This window comes from Chelon labrosus, assembly GCF_963514085.1.
Source record: "Chelon labrosus genome assembly, chromosome: 23".
Classification (NCBI taxonomy): domain Eukaryota; kingdom Metazoa; phylum Chordata; class Actinopteri; order Mugiliformes; family Mugilidae; genus Chelon; species Chelon labrosus.
The window spans coordinates 21,526,457-21,546,361 of record NC_140356.1 but is presented as its reverse complement, the minus strand read 5'-3'; the positions used below and the strand labels follow the sequence as shown (position 1 = coordinate 21,546,361).

The following is a 19,905-nucleotide window of genomic DNA, read 5'->3' as shown; positions in this document are numbered from 1 at the left end:
CGTCAGCACTTTGAATACAACTTTATTAGCAGCGACGTACAAATGAGGCGTTCACGGTCTGAAGAAAGTCCGTCAATTTAACTCCAGACATGTATTCATTTAATGTGAGTCTTAAATTTTGACACGAGTAACTGCGAAGAAATGAATAAGAGACGACTGATAGTTTATTTATGTAGTGACAATATTCTGCTATATTTATCAGGTCACACCTTGTTAACACCTTCCCGACTCATGGTTGCACCCTCCACATTATGTCTGTCTGCCATGAGTCTTCGTCTGTGACTAATCCACGTTAGAAACCTCTGAAATAAACATTCTTAAAATAGAGTTTTCTGGCCTCAGATGTTGTTAAACCGTATTTATATTCATTTCTGGTGTTTGATTTCTACATTCGTGTTTGTGTTATTTTTCATTAATCTGTAAAACTTTATTTTTCTGAGTCTTCGTGAACGCAGCATTAAATTCCGCCTCCTTCTTCCCGACCAGTTCCGGTTCGGACCAACATGGCGGCTGTTGACGGATGAAACTGTGAGTGAGATGTTTTTCTTTATGTCGGCTCTAACCGGTCCGACCGAAGGCGGTTTGCGAGAAGCCGAAGTCAGAAAGAGCCGATAACCAGAACTGGATCAAAGCGGTGGATCGATATTCGCTGATTCAATCGTAGTTTCACTTTATTGAGTCTGAGAGCTGTAATCAATTGATATGATCAGAAACTAAAAGTATAAAGTAATGTCTGACAGGTTTGACTAATCGAAGATTAACAGGATCAGTAGATCGCAGACTTTATAATAATAATCTGATCAGTATTGATCTCTTTTCCAGAACCAACACACCCAGCAGAATCCAGCTTCATAGTTCCTGAGAGGAACTGGTTCTGGTCTGATCGGACCAACCCGACGGAACCAGAGGAACCATGGAGAAGTTCGGGATGAGTTTTGGAGGCGGTCCGAGCAGGAAGGACCTGCTGGAGACGGTGGAGAACCAGAAGAAGCAGCTGGTCCAGTACCAGACCCGCTTCAAGGATGTGGTCCAAGCCTACAAGAGTCTCCTTAAGGAGAAGGAGGCTCTGGAGGCCAGTCTCAAGGTTCTAAGTGTGACCCAGGACGTGGTCCAGGAGACCGGCACCGCCCTGGACCTCCTGGAGGACGGTAGCTCTCTGTACAGCGAGGACAGCGTGGACACGGCGGTGTCAGTGGACACAGAGATGATCAGGGGGGACCAGAGCGAGGAGGACCACACGGAACCGGGACGGTCCAGTTCCACGGTATGTTTGATTGACAGCTCATTCGCCTACGTGAGTGGGCGGAGTTTAACCATGTCTGTTCCTGCAGCCGGCAAGGTCCGAGCCCGAGGATGGCAGCGCCATGGAAGCAGAGCAGCAGCAGGCCACGCCCCCTCCAGGCTCGGAGGCCGACCGCCGTGTTGCACAGCTGAAGAGTCAACTGAGCACGCTCACTAGCGCCCTAGCCACAGTGACGCAGGAGAAGTCTCGGATGGAGGCGAGTTTCCAGGCCGACAAGCGTCAGCTGAAGCAGGAGGTGGAGCAACTACAGGAGCGTCTGGTCGCTGTGACAACGCAGCAGGAGGCGGAGCTGGGCGCCCTGCAGCAGCAGCTTACCGAGAGCCGCGCTCGCGTCATCACGCAGCAGCACGAGAGGGCGCAGGAGCAGGGCGACCACGCCCAGCAGCTCCGAGAGCTCCAGAGGATCCTGCAGCAGGAAAGAGACCTGAGACAGGATGCCGAGCTGCGTCTGCAGGACGCCAGCGCCGCCCTAATTATCACCTCACAGGCCTGTGACCGGGAGGCGGAGTCTGAGGCGCACCTGAACCAGGTGAGGGAGGAGAGAGACGAGCTGAGAAGGAGGCTGCACGCCGCCGAGGATGACCAGAGGAAACCGGATCCCAGAGTAGATGAGCTGCAGCGAGAGCTGAAGGATCTGAAGAACCACTTCCAGCAGCAGATCGTCCTAGAGACCAGGAAGGTGAGAGTAGAACCCAACAGAACCAGGTCAGACAGGTAACCTGGGCTCTCCCCGTGTCTCATGACTGTGTTCTGGCTGCAGGTGTGTGAGGCAGAGGAGCGTGCCCGTGAGCGTGCCCGGGCGGCGGAGGACCGGGTGGCCGATCTAGAGCAGCGGGTATCGGAGCTGTCCGAGCTACTGGGGTCCAGTGAGAAGGCGAGGCAGCGAGACCAGATGACCACCCAGCGGCTCCGGGACCGGGTCCTGCAGCTCGACACAGAGAACAAGACGCTCGCCATCGCCGCCTCCAGCAGGTCGACCTCTGACCTAGGCCTGGACGAGTCCCAGCTGGACGTCGGTGCGCTGAAGATGAAGCTGCAGAAGGTGAAGAAGCTGCTGCTGCTGGCAGCTCAGAACAACCCAGACCTTGGCATCCAGGACCCAGCTGAGACAGAACCAGAACCGGGAGGGGACAAGGCCTCAGCGTTGGCCTACCAGCAGGAGCTGCGGCAGCTGAAGGATGAGTTTGAGCGCTACAAGCTGCGAGCGCAGGTGGTGCTGAAGAACAAGAACACCAAAGATGGCTGCCAGGCCAAGGAGCTTGAGGAGGTCCGGGACCAGCTGTCTGAGCTCCGGGAGAAGTACATTAACCTGCGGATACAGAGCGACGAGGCCGAGGCTCAACAGCGCCGGCAGCTGGATGAACGGCAGCAGCAGGTGGCGGCGTTGCAGCAGACTCACCGACAGGAAGTGGAGCGGGTGGAGGCACTACACCGTGACCAGCTGCAGCGTCTGGAGGCAGAGCTACACAAGCAGAGAGAGAGGACCATGGCGCTGCTGGACGAGAAGGACCGAGAGCTGGAGCGGCTGCGTGCCGCCGCCTTCAGCTGCAGCCACGATGGTGACAAGATGGCCGACAACCCGCAGGACACCGGTCCGGACAGCGAAGGAGACGTCCTCGGCCAGGCCCTGCGGCAGACGCTGCCCACCGAGTCCATGCTGCTGCTCTACTCTGAGCAACTGGCCCGAAAGGAGGTGGAGGCAGGTGGCCTACGGCGCCAGAAGAACCAGCTGGAGGAGGACGTTCACCGGCTCCAGGCCCGACTCATCGCCAACGGAGAACGCCACGACGAAGAGCTGGCGGAGCTCCGGGGACGAGTCGACAAACTGGTCCGAGACCAGAGCCGAGAGGGCGCCAACATGGAGTACCTGAAGAACGTCATCTACCGTTTCCTTACACTGCAGGACGCCAGCGGCCGGCAGCAGACGCTAACCGCCATCCTGACCATCCTGCACTTCAGCCCTCAGGAGAAACAGGAGGTCCTGAGGCTGCAGGGGCCGACCTGGTGGAGCCCCAACAGGAGATAAAACACCAGAAGAAGAAACACAACCTGGTGGAGCCCCAACAGGAGATAAAACACCAGAAGAAGAAACACGGGAGAAATGAAGCGTCAGTTCCAAAATGACTCTAACCAGGAAGTGACGTTCAGGTTCAGGGGATGTGGTGTGAATCTCTTTATTTAAACTCGTTTTAAAAACATTAATTAATGAATTAATTTGTATATTTTGGATTTTGTGGAAATAAAACTATTTTTGTGCTTCACAAACTGACAATGTCTAAATTCATGAGTCCATGTTTCCATCATCAAATAAACAACTGACACTTAAAAATAAACAGATGGGGTCATTCAGTTTAATCTGGATCAGCTGATCTGTTATTGATCTGCAGAAATGATTTGATCCATTCGACCAATCAATGTGAAGATTCTTGTTTTATTATTCAAATGAAAACTAAATATTTACATTTTAGACAAAATCAAATAACGACTCTTAGTGTTACATTCACTGACCTCCGTTCATCTGAGTTCATCTGAGACAAAGTAAATGTTTAAAGGAAAACTGAGGTGGAACCGATCAGATTTATTGGACGCTGATGAAGGTATGATGTCTTCAGGGAGTGTTGAGGACGGTCTGCAGGTCTTCAGGGAGTGTTGAGGACGGTCTGCAGGGAGTGTTGAGGACGGTCTGCAGGGAGTGTTGAGGACGGTCTGCAGGTCTTCAGGGAGTGTTGAGGACAGTCTTCAGGTCTTCAGGGAGTGCTGAGGACGGTCTTCAGGGAGTGCTGAGGACAGTCTGCAGGTCTTCAGGGAGTGTTGAGGACAGTCTGCAGGTCTTCAGGGAGTGTGGAGGACAGTCTGCAGGTCTTCATGGGGGTGTTGAGGACATTCTTCAGGTCTTCAGGGAGTGTTGAGGACAGTCTGCAGGTCTTCATGGGGGTGTTGAGGACAGTCTTCAGGTCTTCAGGGAGTGTTGAGGACGGTCTGCAGGTCATCAGGGAGTGCTGAGGACAGTCTGCAGGTCATCAGGGAGTGCTGAGGACGGTCTGCAGGTCTTCAGGGAGTGTTGAGGACGGTCTGCAGGTCTTCAGGGAGTGTTGAGGACGGTCTGCAGGGAGTGTTGAGGACGGTCTGCAGGTCTTCAGGGAGTGTTGAGGACAGTCTTCAGGTCTTCAGGGAGTGTTGAGGACAGTCTGCAGGTCTTCAGGGAGTGTTGAGGACAGTCTGCAGGTCTTCAGGGAGTGCTGAGGACAGTCTTCAGGTCTTCAGGGAGTGCTGAGGACAGTCTGCAGGTCTTCAGGGAGTGTTGAGGACGGTCTGCAGGTCTTCAGGCAGAGACACGATGGTGGACTTCATAAAAGAATCCAGTTTCTCCAGAACTCCATCTTTGACCTGAAGCTGCTGCCGACGAGCTTTGATCTGAAAAACCACGAAAAGAAACTTTACTGACGACGTTGACGTCCCATGGTGGTTAGACTGAAGATTACCAAAATAAAACTGCTTCATTATCAGGCCTTTATTTTGAAAACCAAACTCACCAGCTTCTCTCTGAGCTTCAGAATCAGATCCACGATCTCCACCTCAGACTTGTCTCTAGTCCAGCCCAGCAGGTCCTGGAGAAAGGACAGGGACAGGTTAGGGACAGGGACAGGTTGGGCACAGGTTGAGGACAAGGACAAGGGACAAGTTGAGGATAGGTTAGAGACAGGGGGGAGAGAACCAGGTGTCCAGGTGTGGGAGGGGCTAAACTAACTCACGGCATCACAGACGACCTCCAGGTGGAGGCTCTCCAGCTTTTGCGTCATCTCTTTGTGTCGGTGTCTGTACCAGCCGTCAAAGTTTGGAGACCTGAAGAACTTCCTGAGGACAGATGAGACACTGAAGGATGAGAGGCTGTGGACAGGAAGTCAGACAGGACACCTGACACCTGAGACACTCACCTGTACAGCCCCATCCAATCACCTTTGAGCAGTGAGGTGAGCTGAGGGCCAGCGTGATCCAGAGTGGACATGAACTCGTCCTGACTGAAGGGCCGGATCTGAGGAGGACTCTGAAAGACACATGACACTAACACAGACTGTTTCCAACAGATGACATCACTATGACCTCATCAGCAAGTGTCCGCTTCCTGTTTACCTTCCAGGGCGTCACAGATCTCTGCAGCGGCATCAGGCTGGCCATGTACCGCTCCTGACAGACAAGACACAGGGTTTACTGGACTGCAGGTGATTGATCCCTGCACCGATCAGCTGATCATCCTTGATCAGCTGATCATCCCTGATCAATACTCACCAGAGGAATGATGAAGCTTTGAGTCAGCTCCAACAGGTGTCTCCTCAAGATGACACTCTGAGCCTCCGACGGCCTCTTCCTCTGAATCCCCTTCACATGGAAACACACCTTGTCGTTACCTGTCCTTACCTGTCATTACCTGTCCTTACCTGTCATTACCTGTCTTTACCTGTTACCTGTCCTTACCTGCCCTTACCTGTTACCTGTCACTACCTGTTACCTGCCCTTACCTGCCCTTACCTGCCCTTCCCTGTTACCTGTCCTTACCTGCCCTTACCTGTTACCTGTCATTACCTGTCCTTACCTGTTACCTGTTATTACCTGTTACCTGTTATTACCTGTTACCTGTTATTACCTGTTACCTGTTATTACCTGTCATTACTGAGTTATTTCAAGTCATTAAAAGTTATTAAAACTCTGTAAAAGTTATAATGAGCGTAACAAGTGTTCACCTTTAGCAGCCTCTTAATGAGAATCTTGTCTTTGTGTAGAAAGGTCTTGTAGGATGTGTAGATCCCTGCAAACATCAGCACAACGTTAATATAACATCAACACAACGTTAATATAATGTTGATATAACATCAACACAACGTTAATATAACGTTGATATAACATCAACACAACGTTGATATAACATCAACACAACGTTGATATAACGTTGATATAACATCAACACAACGTTAATATAACGTTGATATAACATCAACACAACGTTAATATAACATCAACACAACGTTGATATAACATCAACACAACGTTGATATAACATCAACACAACGTTAATATAATGTTGATATAACATCAACACAACGTTAATATAACGTTAATATAACATCAACACAACGTTAATATAACATCAACACAACGTTAATATAACATCAACACAACGTTGATATAACATCAACACAACGTTAATATAATGTTAATATAACATCAACACAACGTTAATATAACGTTGATATAACATCAACACAACGTTGATATAACATCAACACAACGTTAATATAATGTTAATATAACATCAACACAACGTTGATATAACATCAACACAACGTTGATATAACATCAGCACAACGTTGATATAACATCAGCACAACATTAATATAATGTTAATATAACATCAACACAACGTTGATATAACATCAACACAACGTTGATATAACATCAACACAACGTTAATATAATGTTAATATAACATCAACACAACGTTAATATAACGTTGATATAACATCAACACAACGTTAATATAACATCAACACAACGTTAATATAACGTTAATATAACATCAACACAACGTTGATATAACATCAACACAACATTAATATAACATCAACACGTTGATATAACATCAACACAACGTTAATATAATGTTAATATAACATCAACACAACGTTAATATAACGTTGATATAACATCAGCACAACATTAATATAACATCAACACAACGTTGATATAACATCAACACAACGTTAATATAACGTTAATATAACATCAACACAACGTTAATATAACGTTGATATAACATCAACACAACGTTAATATAACGTTGATATAACATCAACACAACGTTAATATAACGTTGATATAACATCAACACAACGTTGATATAACATCAGCACAACGTTAATATAACATCAGCACAACATTAATATAACATCAACACAACGTTAATATAACGTTGATATAACATCAGCACAACGTTAATATAACATCAGCACAACGTTAATATAACATCAGCACAACATTAATATAACATCAGCACAACGTTGATATAACATCAGCACAACGTTGATATAACATCAACACAACGTTGATATAACATCAACACAACGTTAATATAACGTCAACACAACGTTGATATAACATCAACACAACGTTGATATAACATCAACACAACGTTGATATAACGTCAACACAACGTTGATATAATGTCAACAGACTAACTCAGCCTTAACTCGTTACCTGGCTTGGTGTCGAGTGTCTTCAGCTTGGACAGCTTCTTCACCTTCACCTGCTTCGGTAAATCACCTGGACCAGAGACACAAGAGTACCAGATAAAAGATGACTTTGTTGTTCATAAACAGAAACCATGGCGACGTATTCCAGCTTCTGAACTTCCTGTACCTGTCGATTACTTCCTGACACGTCTAATTGATCAATGATTGACCACTGGTTAAAAATATGGATCATGTGACTCTTTATGTGCTGCCTTCTGTTCCTAATAATATGACAACAATCTAACGAGCTGCAGCTCCTCTCATCACGTCAGAATGTTGGGCTGTGGATGTTTGAACTACAGATAAATGAATAAAGACGTGAAGACGGACACGGACACCCGACAGGAAGAAGAGGAACAGAAGAAGAAGAAGAAGAAGAAGAGCAGGTACCGGCCATCCTGATCTCTCCAAGTCGGACGATGTGAGGCCAGCTCTGAAAGGTCTTGATGAAAAAGGGGTTGGTGACTCCCAGGACGACGTTTGGTCTGAATCAGAAGAAGGTCGAAGTTATTTTCAAGAGTTCAGAAATAAACTTTTTATTAAATTACTGGTGTATTTTAATAAAATTCTTTGGAGCTGCAAAAAAATCAAGGTCAGAAGACGTTACAAAGGAAGTTCCTCTTCACAATGACACCTTCAGTTTTCTCTTGACCTCTGAAGACATTTCATGTGAAAATAAAGGTTTGTCCAGGTGTGTGTTGTCCAGGTGTGTGTCGTCCAGGTGTGTGTCGTCCAGGTGTGTGTCATCCAGGTGTGTGTCGTCCAGGTGTGTGTTACTTACGGGGCCTGCGTCTTGGTGGTGTATTCTCTGAACTCGCTGTCGTGGATGGTGAAATAAGGACGGAAGTCACAGCAGAACTTCAGAGGACTGATGGAGCTGGAGGTGGACATGGACACCGTTACCATGGCGATGACGCCAACGGCACCCTCTGATTGGCTGCCAGAACTTGTGACCGCTCAGTTACCTGATCAGAGCCAGCACAGTCTCCGATGAGACAGTAGGTGATGGTGCCATGACAACCACTGGTTCCCCGAGCAACATGAGCTCCCACAGCATCTGCAGGTGGATGAGGATGGACTGGAAACACCTGAACACAGGTGAGACGGACACTGACGTGAAGGATCACATGACCAAACATGAAGGCAAACTACAGAGCCAGCACTGACCTGAAGAGGTCCAGCTCATGGATGGTCGGCAGCACCGTCGGAACCCGGAGGAGGTTCTGAGGAGAGAAAAGGTTTTAACTGACGGAACCTAAAGGCAACGAAGGACAAAGAGATGCAGAGAGACGCTGACCTCGTTAGTCACCTGTCGGACCGGACTTCCTCCTGGTTTGTCTGATTTAGAGGGAATCCTCACCTGGAAAGTCAAAGAACAACATCCGTCTGTGTTCAGTAGAAATCCAGGAGGTGGCACTCACAGATACAGTTCCTTGAGAAAGTATTCACCCCTTTGTTATGAAACGCCTAAAAAGTTATTGTGCAGCCAATTACCACAGAAGTCACATAATAAGTGAAATGAAGTCCACCTGCCACATGATCTGTGGGTATATATACACCTTTTCTGAAATACCCCAGAATCTGAAACACCTCTAACCAAACCAGACACGTCAGGGGAATCCTGGAGCACCATCATATCTACCATCATCAGATACAAAGAACATGGACCAACAAAAACCTGCCATGAGAGAACCCACGGACCGGGGCAAGCGAGGGATTAATCAGAGAGGCAGAGTTCCAGAGGACCACAAGAAGCCGTACGCTGCACAGAACCAGACTTTATTTATTTAAAGATTAAAATAGGAAAGAATGTTTTAAGTTAGGGTTAGGGGAGGCATGTTGGAGACTCCCCTAATGCAGGGATTCCCAAAGTGCGGTGCAGCCTGGGGGGTGTGCCAGATGAAAAATGTAATGGCGGAGAAGAAGTTATCTTCTTCTACACGATGTATATGCACACCTGTCTGAGCCACCTGCACTGCTCTTGGAAATCCTCTGATGGATCCTCTTTAGTTTTTATCTGTTTCTGAGCCTTTGCTCTTTGTAATTCAAATTACTGGCGTTCTAATTTTATTTCACTAACCACTGTGCTATGATGACGGCTTGTGTTGACTCCACCTTCATTTAAAGTTGCTGCAATTTTTGTTTAACGCGCCTGAAAACATTTCTAACTTAACCAACTGATCTGTTTCTGCCTCTGAGCAGTCATCCATCCTCTGGACTCTTAACAGGTGTGATGGTGACATGTTGTTCTATGTGTGTTCTGGTCATTTGAACATGATTGAACATGTTGCCTTTAATACGGCTATAAGAAAGCTTGTTGTGTTTTTGTCTTCTTTAAGGTGTGGGGGATTGGAGGTGTGTCAACCCAGTTGGGACATAGAAGGGGGTGGTGCAGCCAAAAAAGTTTGGGAACCGCTGCCCTAATGTAGGAAGGTGCTCTGATCAGATGAGACTGGAACTGAAAATTTCAGCCACTGAGGAAAACGTTATGTCAAACAAACCCAACACATCACCCCAAGAACCCCAAGAACCCAAAGAACCCAAAGAACCCAAAGAACCCCACTGGTGTGTCCAGGTGTCTGGTTCCTGTTCTCTCACAGTGTAACAACAATAATAATAATAATAAAAGGTTTAATGTTGACGTGTCTGATCACACCTGTCTGATCACACCTGACTGATCACACCTGACTGATCACTGCAGGTCCACTGGTCAGTCAGGTGAATGCCTCTAAATACTACGTTGATCAGGTCAGATACAGTATGAGGTGAGTTCAGACACCTGTTGAGTTGTGCAGACCACGCCCCTATCTGCTCACCTGTAAGATGACACCCATCACAGGCAGGTTAAGGGTCAGTCCAGGTACAGGTGAAGGCCATTGGTCGATCTCGTTGCACACTGTGAGGATGAGTAAACACACTCAGGTAGACAGAAACATCTGATTGGTCTGTGGCTATGATGTAAGCATGACATCATCACCTGCTTCAAGACAAGGCTCCAACTTCTCGAAGAACTCGGGGGCGATGATCTGCAGCAGCGAGTGGAACAGGTGAGTGTACGGCAGCCTGGACACCAGCACCAGGGACTGGAACAGAGTCACATGACCACATGACTGTCACATGACCCCCGGCCCCTCTATGGGACCAACAGCAGGTGAGAACAGGTGAGACTGACCTTCTGAAAGTAGCCTCTCTTCACAGAGACGTCCTTCACCTGTCTGAAGTAGACGTAGCCGAAGAAATGCGCCGTTTCTCTCTGAGGACAGAGGACAGGTGAGAGGGACGGACCACACCTGGATTTACCTGTGGAGACTGAGACAGACTCACACGTCCACGTACGTTACAAATCTGATGCGTCTCACCTGCAGCGTGACCGGAGCATCTTTGTTGTAGACGTCGTCTCTGAACCTCGAAGCTCGCCGACCGACCGACTGACGCAACCTGAAGCTGAACTGAGTGTCACCGAGGCAACCTGAGGAATCACACACAGCTCATGACCTCTGACCTCTGACCTGTGCCCAGTGATCAGTGTCAGCGTCTTACCTGAGTAGGAGTCGGGGAAGGACAGGTAGCAGATGCTGGTTTTCTGAGAACAGACGAGCGCTGATCAATAACGTGAATGTTGACATGAGGAGCAGCTGATTAATCGTTAGTGATTTTACCTCTTTCTCTGTCAGTTTCACATCCTGAGGATAAACCAGCTGGAAACAAACACAGGACACAGACTTACACCAGAGTCCATTCAAAAATCTGGACGTTTAACGTTCTCCTCTCTCTAACCATCCATACATCAGTCATTTAATCTAACTCTCTTGAATACATTAATCCAGATCTGACTGTTTTAATCTGTGTAATGAGTTTAAACATCAGTGATGTTATTTAATCTCTAACCACCACATCATCTTTAACTCTTTATTTCCAGAGGCTGGTTTTTCACTGATGGCTCCGACTAGAATTGTCTGTTTTTTAAATGGACTTTGGTTCAATGAACCTATTGATAACCGATGCTAACGATGCTAAGCTAACGTACCTCGATAGCTTGTCCGAGCTCCAGGTCGAACGTCACGACGCACACGCACTCCAGCCACGACGAGAAGCGCGTCCACGGGCACCGGCTGTCCCCGCCGTCCGCCTCCTCGTGTCCGGGAGAACCGGAGCCGTCAAACGGGTTCATCACGACCGCAGCGGAGCTCGGACACCTCGGCGTCTCATCCTCCGGTCCTCTGTCAGATGAACCGGGTCCCGGGGAGCCCCCTGCTGGAGGCCCGGGGACTGAGGATGGAGGACGGAGAGGTTTGTTTCATGATATTTACATTTACAGGCTTTTAAATATTAATTAATTAACAGATCCGTGTTTATCATTTTAAATGTTGGTCATAATTAAATTAAATTAAAAGACTGACTGAGTTGTTTGAGGCGTCTCTTATTGTGAAACGCCGGGTCCGGATGTGGCAGCAGCCTGTTCCGGTAGATAAACGGGCTGTCAGTCACCGATCGCTCCAGTCTCTCCGCTGCCACCGGACCGATCGTTGCTATGGACCCGTGCTCCTTCTCCTCGTTCACCAGGTGCGTCACCAAACACCTGAACCTGAGGCTGCGCGTGGATTTCGACAGACACGTGATCAAGGGGAAGGTGGCGCTGACCGTGGAGGCTCTGGAGGACAGCTTCTCTGCTCTGGTAACGTTAACGTGGCCGGTGCTCCGGTGCTCCGGTTCTTCTGCCTGCTAGCATCCGGTTAACCGACTTTCTGTCTGGTCCGTAAAGTGCTCACCAGGTCAAACTGAACTCTAAAAGGCGCATTAATTTAACTGGACTCTGGTGCTGTGACCCAGGAACAGTCTGGTTCTGACCCAGGAACAGTCTGGTTCTCACCCAGGAACAGTCTGGTTCTGGCCCAGGAACAGTCTGGGTCGGTTCTGGCCCAGGAACAGTCTGGTTCTGACCCAGGAACAGTCTGGGTCGGTTCTCCATGTGTCTGTCTGATGAGTTCACGTGTCTCTGTTAAAGTCGGACTCTTTAAACCGCCCTGTTTTTGAATGGAGTTTGGTCTGAGGAGCTATATGACCCTGAACTTTGACTTGAAGGCTGAACTGTTACACAAATGTCTCATTAAAGCCAGACAGTTTCACTTTAATCACGATTCTTGATTTTCTGATGTTAAACTGGTTGTACAGGTGAGTTCACCTGAGATCAGACTGTTGCTTTTACCTGTAAACAACAGAATTTGAGGTTCTCCAGAAAGCGGCTACTCCATGTTTTTATCGTCTGGTTCTGGTTCTGGTTCTGGAGGTGATGACAATGAACATAGAGTCAGATGTTTGTGTCTTAAATGATGACGTGAGGTGAATAACAGCAGGTTATGTGAATGGAGTCTGGTTTGAGCTCAGGGACTAAGTGTGTTTATCAGGTTTGTCTCAGGTGGACGTCCACTAATGTCTTTTATCTGTTGCAGACTTTGGACACCAAAGACCTGGATGTGACGTCGGTGTCTGCTAATGGACAGCCGGCCTCCTTCAGCCTGGGCCCCAGACACAGCTTCAAGGGGACGCCACTGGAGGTCACGCTGCCCTTTGACCTCTCCAGGTGACGACCAACCTCCTCACCTGTTTCCTCATAATGAGTCCTTTCAGAATAAAATGTAATAACTGTTTATGTTGTGTGGACCAATCAGAGGGCAGCATGTGATCGTGGAGGTGTCCTACGAGACGTCTCCGTCTGCGTCGGCTCTGCAGTGGCTCTCACCTGAGCAGACGGCAGGGAAGAAACAGCCCTACCTGTTCAGCCAGTGTCAGGTGAGACGCCCGCCTGTCAGTCCACACCCAGGGTTCCTTCATCTCTGACGGTTCAGTTGGTCAACAGCGTTTTCAACATCTGTGGTTTTGTTTTCAACTGTCAAAACGTTTCAACATCACTAGTTGACAAATGCTGTTGCTCCCCATGTCCCCATGTCTTCATGCCTTCATGTTCCCATGTCCCCATGTCTTCATGTCCCCATGCCCCCATGTCTTCATGTCCCCATGTCCCCATGCCTTCATGTCCCCATGTCCCCATGTCCCCATGTCCCCATGCCTTCATGTCCCCATGTCCCCATGTCCTCATGTCCTAACCGGTCCACCCTGTGTCTTATCGTCCAGGCTCATCACTGCAGGAGCATGCTGCCGTGCCAGGACAGCCCGTCCATCAAACACACCTACTACGCCCAGGTAACAAATAAAACCCTGATTTGTGTCTGTCAGGTGTGTCTCACCTGTGTCTCTCTTGTCCAGGTGTCTACTTGTCTCTAAGGTGTCTCTGTTCTGTCTAGTTGTCTGTCCCCAAGGATCTGGTGGCAGTGATGAGTGCAGTGAGAGACGGACATGAGGTGGACCCTGAAGACAGCGGCCGTGTGGTCTACAGGTTCAGACAGCCCGTACGTCTCTTCTTCTTCTTCTTCTTCATCATCATCTGTTTGTTGCCGTATCTCCTCACCTGAGCTCAGGTATGTCCTCTGTCTGTCCCCAGGTGCCCATGCCATCCTACCTGATCGCCATTGTGGTTGGAGCTCTGGAGAACAGGTACGGTCCGTCTCACCTGATCGCTGATGTCATCACCTGCAGCAGGTAACCGTGGTTCTGTGTTCTGATTGGTTGACAGGGTTATCGGCCCCAGGTCCAGAGTCTGGTCTGAGAAGGAGTTTGTGGACAAAGCAGCGTTTGAGTTCTCTGAGGTGAGTCACTATGGCAACTGAGAGGAACCAGAACCCGAACTGGTCTGAGAAGAACTGCTGAGGACGTACAGAACCCAGAACCCATGGAACACACAGAACACAAGGAACATACAGAACCCATGGAACACACAGAACACAGGCCAGTCCTCAGATCTGATCGTGTCTGGCAACAGGAGGAACATGTCGTTCTAATGATCACATTCCTGGAGGATCCGGAGGAGGTTCTCCCTCAGAAACCGGTTCTCCCTCAGAAACCGGTTCTGTTGGTTCTTGTCTGTCATCCAGATGATGTTCCTAGCCTAGCTCAGTTTTTTTTAGTTCCTGTGAAACCAGTTTTTGTTCGGGAACAGGATGTCCAGCTAGCATCTTGGTCTCTGCAGAGACAATGTGAGATGATGTCTCTGTCTCTGTCTCTGTCTCTCTCTCTCTCTCTCTCTCTCTCTCTGTCCATCAGACTGAGACCATGCTGAAGACAGCTGAGGACCTGGTTGGACCATACGTCTGGGGACAGTACGACATCCTGGTTCTTCCTCCATCGTTCCCCTACGGAGGAATGGAGAACCCATGTCTGACCTTTGCTACCCCGACCCTGCTGGTAAATATGATGAAGATTAAGATCATGATGATGATGAAAATGGACTGTTTGTGTTGATCAGCTGTTTCCTGTGTCTCTTTCCAGGCTGGAGACAAGTCTCTGGCTAACGTAAGTAAGAACCCCGTCCTCTGGCGTGTTGTTCATGTCACATACATGTCGTTGTTACATACGTGTTGACGTCACATACGTGTTGATGTTCATGTCACATACGTGTTGACGTTACATACGTGTTGACGTTACATACGTGTTGCTGTTGACGTCACATACGTGTTGACGTTACATACGTGTTGATGTTACATACGTGTTGACGTTACATACGTGTTGACGTTCATGTTACGTACGTGTTGATGTTACATACGTGTTGATGTTCATGTTACATACGTGTTGATGTTACATACGTGTTGACGTTCATGTTACATACGTGTTGATGTTACATACGTGTTGACGTTACATATGTGTTGACGTTCATGTTACATACGTGTTGACGTTACATACGTGTTGACGTTACATACGTGTTGACGTTCATGTTACATACGTGTTGACGTTACATACGTGTTGACGTTACATACGTGTTGACGTTCATGTCACATACGTGTTGACGTTCATGTCACATACGTGTTGATGTGACATACGTGTTGACGTTCATGTCACATACGTGTTGACGTTACATACGTGTTGACGTTACATACGTGTTGACGTTCATGTTACATACGTGTTGATGTTACATACGTGTTGATGTTCATGTTACATACGTGTTGATGTTACATACGTGTTGACGTTCATGTTACATACGTGTTGATGTTACATACGTGTTGACGTTACATATGTGTTGACGTTCATGTTACATACGTGTTGACGTTCATGTCACATACGTGTTGACGTTACATACGTGTTGACGTTACATACGTGTTGATGTTACATACGTGTTGACGTTACATACGTGTTGATGTGACATACGTGTTGACGTTCATGTCACATACGTGTTGACGTTCATGTTACATACGTGTTGACGTTACATACGTGTTGACGTTACATACGTGTTGACGTTCATGTCACATACGTGTTGACGTTCATGTTACATACGTGTTGATGTTACATACGTGTTGACGTTACATATGTGTTGACGTTCATGTTACATACGTGTTGACGTTACATACGTGTTGACGTTACATACGTGTTGACGTTCATGTTACATACGTGTTGACGTTACATACGTGTTGACGTTACATACGTGTTGACGTTCATGTCACATACGTGTTGACGTTCATGTCACATACGTGTTGATGTGACATACGTGTTGACGTTCATGTCACATACGTGTTGACGTTACATACGTGTTGACGTTACATACGTGTTGACGTTCATGTTACATACGTGTTGATGTTACATACGTGTTGATGTTCATGTTACATACGTGTTGATGTTACATACGTGTTGACGTTCATGTTACATACGTGTTGATGTTACATACGTGTTGACGTTACATATGTGTTGACGTTCATGTTACATACGTGTTGACGTTCATGTCACATACGTGTTGACGTTACATACGTGTTGACGTTACATACGTGTTGATGTTACATACGTGTTGACGTTACATACGTGTTGATGTGACATACGTGTTGACGTTCATGTCACATACGTGTTGACGTTCATGTTACATACGTGTTGACGTTACATACGTGTTGACGTTACATACGTGTTGACGTTCATGTCACATACGTGTTGACGTTCATGTCACATACGTGTTGATGTGACATACGTGTTGACGTTCATGTCACATACGTGTTGACGTTCATGTTACATACGTGTTGACGTTACATACGTGTTGACGTTACATACGTGTTGACGTTCATGTTACATACGTGTTGACGTTCATGTCACATACGTGTTGACGTTACATACGTGTTGACGTTACATACGTGTTGACGTTACATACGTGTTGACGTTCATGTCACATACGTGTTGATGTTACATACGTGTTGATGTTACATACGTGTTGATGTTACATACGTGTTGACGTTCATGTTACATACGTGTTGATGTTACATACGTGTTGACGTTCATGTTACATACGTGTTGATGTTACATACGTGTTGATGTTACATACGTGTTGACGTTCATGTCACATACGTGTTGACGTTCATGTCACATACGTGTTGACGTTCATGTCACATACGTGTTGACGTTCATGTCACATACGTGTTGACGTTCATGTCACATACGTGTTGACGTTCATGTCACATACGTGTTGATGTTACATACGTGTTGATGTTCATGTTACATACGTGTTGATGTTACATACGTGTTGATGTTCATGTCACATACGTGTTGACGTTCATGTCAAATACGTGTTGATGTTACATACGTGTTGACGTTACATACGTGTTGACGTTCCGTGTCATTCAGGTCATCGCCCATGAGATCTCCCACAGCTGGACAGGAAACCTGGTGACCAACAGGACGTGGGAACACTTCTGGTAAAAACCTGGCCCCAAAACTATAAACAAACAAACAAACAAACAGACACAAATAAATAAACAGACAGACGGGTGCGTTTGTTTTCTACGCCTCCAGGCTGAACGAGGGTCACACGGTCTACCTGGAGAGGATGATTGGCAGGTGTATGATGGGAGAACCGTTCAGACAGTTCAAAGCTATAGGCGGATGGAAGGACCTGCAGGACTCGGTGAGAACTAGGAGCTGCACAACTTCACATTTTGTAAAGTTGACTAATATGTGGTGAAAGTCGGCTGCAGTATAGGTCATAAGCTCCACCCCCTCCATGTTAGTGGGCGGGACTTGGGCCAAACTAAAACACTAAATTACACATCAAATTTATTTTCAAGGATGGTTTCTGTCATTTTAGGTCGTTAATATAATGTTGATGAATGTTCAAGTGTCAATTTCTGGATAAGTTTGGTGGAGGTAGAGCAGAGCGTAGTATTAAACTAAAACATGAGTGAGTCTGGAGGAAGTGTGGGCGGGGCATCAATATCACGGCTCCACGTGGCTCTGCCCTCAGACCGTACTGATCATACTCTAAATCCAAACTCACAAGATGGCGCCGCCCGTATCCCCAGGAACATAGAGTCAGTTTGACCAATGAGAGGAAGAGGAGACGTGGTGTCCATATTTATATACAGTCTATGCTAGAACACAAGAGAATCATAAACACACGAGCTTATTAAAATCAGTACATTATTTATATGTTTAGCCGATAAATCATCATCATCTATAGCGTTCAATAGCAATACCTGCTCCAGGTGAGCTCATGTGACGTTGTCCTGCATGTCGTCCTTCAGGTGAACACCTTCGGAGCCAACAACCCCCTGACTAACCTGGTCCCCAGTCTGCAGGACGTCGACCCAGACGACGCCTTCTCCTCCGTGCCCTACGAGAAGGGCTTCGCTCTGCTGTACCACCTGGAGGAGCTGATGGGAGGCCCAGGTATCGCCTCGCTCACCTCAGCGCTCACCTCAGCGCTCACCTCAGCGCTCACCTCTACACTCACCTCTACACTCACCTCTACACTCACCTCTACACTCACCGGGTTCCTGCTCCTCAGCTCATCTACCCGTCTGTCTCCTCAGAGGTGTTCATGGGTTTTGTGAAGTCGTACATCCAGATGTTCGCCTACGGCAGCATAACCACAGACGAGTGGAAGAACTACCTGTTCACCTACTTCAAAGACAAGGTGAGGAACACCTGGACACTTCATGTTCCACATCATCTGGAACCACAGGTCAGAGGAACTAAAGAGCTTCTATATCACAGGTGGACGTCCTGAACAAGGTGGACTGGAACGGCTGGATGTTCACTCCTGGGATGCCTCCTGTCAAACCTCAGTGAGTGAACCAGGTCAGACCTGGTCTTGATCTAGAGCTGATCCCTGGGTTTTGATTGGTTGTTGTGTTTCAGGTACGATACCACGCTGGCCGACGCCTGTATCGCTCTGAGTCAGAGGTGGATCAAGGTGAGACCTGCACCTGCCTCACACCGGTTTGGTTTATGTTCAGACTCAAAACTCTGTCCCCCTTCAGGCCAAAGACCAGGACCTGGACGGCTTCAAGGAGTCTGACCTGAAGACGCTCTCCTCACACCAGCACATTGAGTTCCTGTCTCTCCTGCTGCATGAGGTAGGACATCAACACCTCCTCCAGTCCACTCCTTTAACGGAACCAACTCAGAACCATCACCCTAGAGGACGTGATGACCCCTGTCTGAGAACCAGAGAAACAGAACCTCTTGTCCAGAACTACCTGTAGAACATCCTGGTGAGTAAACTGGGTCCTCGTTAAGTTGGTCAAGGTTCTTGTTTGTTCCTCCAGGATCCTCTCCCATTGACCCACGTCAAGAAGATGCAAGAGGTTTACAATCTCAACACCTGTATAAACGCTGAGATCCGCTGCAGGTGAGCATCGTTAATCAGGAACTCCGCCTCCTGTAAGTTTCGTTCTGATTGGCCGTTCTCTCTCTAGGTGGCTGAGACTGTGCGTCCGGTCCAAGTGGGAGGAAGCGGTTCCCACTGCGCTGAAGATGGCGACTGAGCAGGGCAGGATGAAGTTCACCCGACCTCTCTTCAGGTTTGAACGAGACCAACGACTCGGTTCCTGTCACTTTAGTTCTTGTTGTATTTATTTCTCCTGTTTGTTTTCTCCGCAGGGAGGTTTTTAACTTTGACAAGTACCATGATGAAGCTGTTCGAGTGTTTCTGGCTCATAAACATGAGATGCATCCGGTCACCGCTGGACTGGTCGCCAAGGACATGAAGCTGGACACCAGCAACACCACCGGCCTGTAACGGACCGGGAAGCAGCCTGCAGCGGACCAGGAACCGGCCTGCAACGAACCGGGAACCGGCCTGTAACGGACCGGGAACCGGCCTGTAACGGACCGGGAACCGGCCTGCAACATCTGTATTAATAAAACTGTCGCTTGTTTCTCGACTGTTTCCTGTTTTGTCTCAAATGATTTTATAAAGACTAAGAGATTGACTCTGAGTTGTTCGGTTCATCC

The 19,905-nt window shown here is 47.6% G+C and overlaps 3 protein-coding genes across 4 annotated transcripts; 2 read left to right on the top strand and 1 right to left on the bottom strand.

Moving 5' to 3' along the window:
* Positions 1-119: 119 nt before the first annotated feature.
* Positions 120-3,568, top strand: gcc1 (GRIP and coiled-coil domain containing 1). 2 transcript variants are annotated; one of them, XM_084573643.1, is made up of 4 exons: positions 120-528; positions 823-1,264; positions 1,332-1,982; positions 2,064-3,567. In XM_084573643.1, the coding sequence occupies exons 2-4, from the start codon at positions 914-916 to the stop codon at positions 3,327-3,329; spliced, it is 2,268 nt and encodes a 755-aa protein (XP_084429769.1). In that variant the 5' UTR covers positions 120-528; positions 823-913; the 3' UTR covers positions 3,330-3,567. The 2 variants fall into 2 exon arrangements, with proteins under 2 accessions (XP_084429769.1, XP_084429770.1); XM_084573644.1 differs by lacking the exon at positions 120-528 and adding an exon at positions 580-660 and having other exon boundaries at positions 2,064-3,568.
* A 162-nt stretch (positions 3,569-3,730) lies between these two features.
* Positions 3,731-11,952, bottom strand: dennd6b (DENN/MADD domain containing 6B). Its single transcript, XM_084573646.1, has 20 exons — positions 11,615-11,952; positions 11,247-11,285; positions 11,128-11,170; positions 10,947-11,056; positions 10,760-10,840; positions 10,565-10,670; positions 10,404-10,483; positions 8,885-8,947; positions 8,755-8,810; positions 8,553-8,675; positions 8,369-8,464; positions 7,978-8,072; positions 7,553-7,618; positions 6,043-6,107; positions 5,591-5,680; positions 5,435-5,488; positions 5,239-5,348; positions 5,056-5,158; positions 4,837-4,911; positions 3,731-4,717 (listed from the first exon to the last, which is right to left on the bottom strand). The coding sequence occupies exons 1-20, from the start codon at positions 11,756-11,758 to the stop codon at positions 4,595-4,597; spliced, it is 1,722 nt and encodes a 573-aa protein (XP_084429772.1). The 5' UTR covers positions 11,759-11,952; the 3' UTR covers positions 3,731-4,594.
* Positions 11,953-12,030: 78 nt separating this feature from the next.
* Positions 12,031-19,840, top strand: lta4h (leukotriene A4 hydrolase; the record flags this gene model as incomplete). Its single annotated transcript, XM_084573645.1, is given in 20 exon segments — positions 12,031-12,078; positions 12,080-12,262; positions 13,038-13,168; positions 13,257-13,377; positions 13,720-13,788; positions 13,890-13,994; positions 14,087-14,139; positions 14,219-14,291; positions 14,746-14,886; positions 14,971-14,994; positions 17,296-17,366; positions 17,464-17,575; positions 18,192-18,336; positions 18,480-18,583; positions 18,664-18,734; positions 18,808-18,862; positions 18,930-19,025; positions 19,218-19,300; positions 19,368-19,472; positions 19,552-19,840. Coding segments are annotated over 20 exon segments (1,929 nt in total). The 3' UTR covers positions 19,691-19,840.
* Between the last annotated feature and the right edge of the window lie 65 nt (positions 19,841-19,905).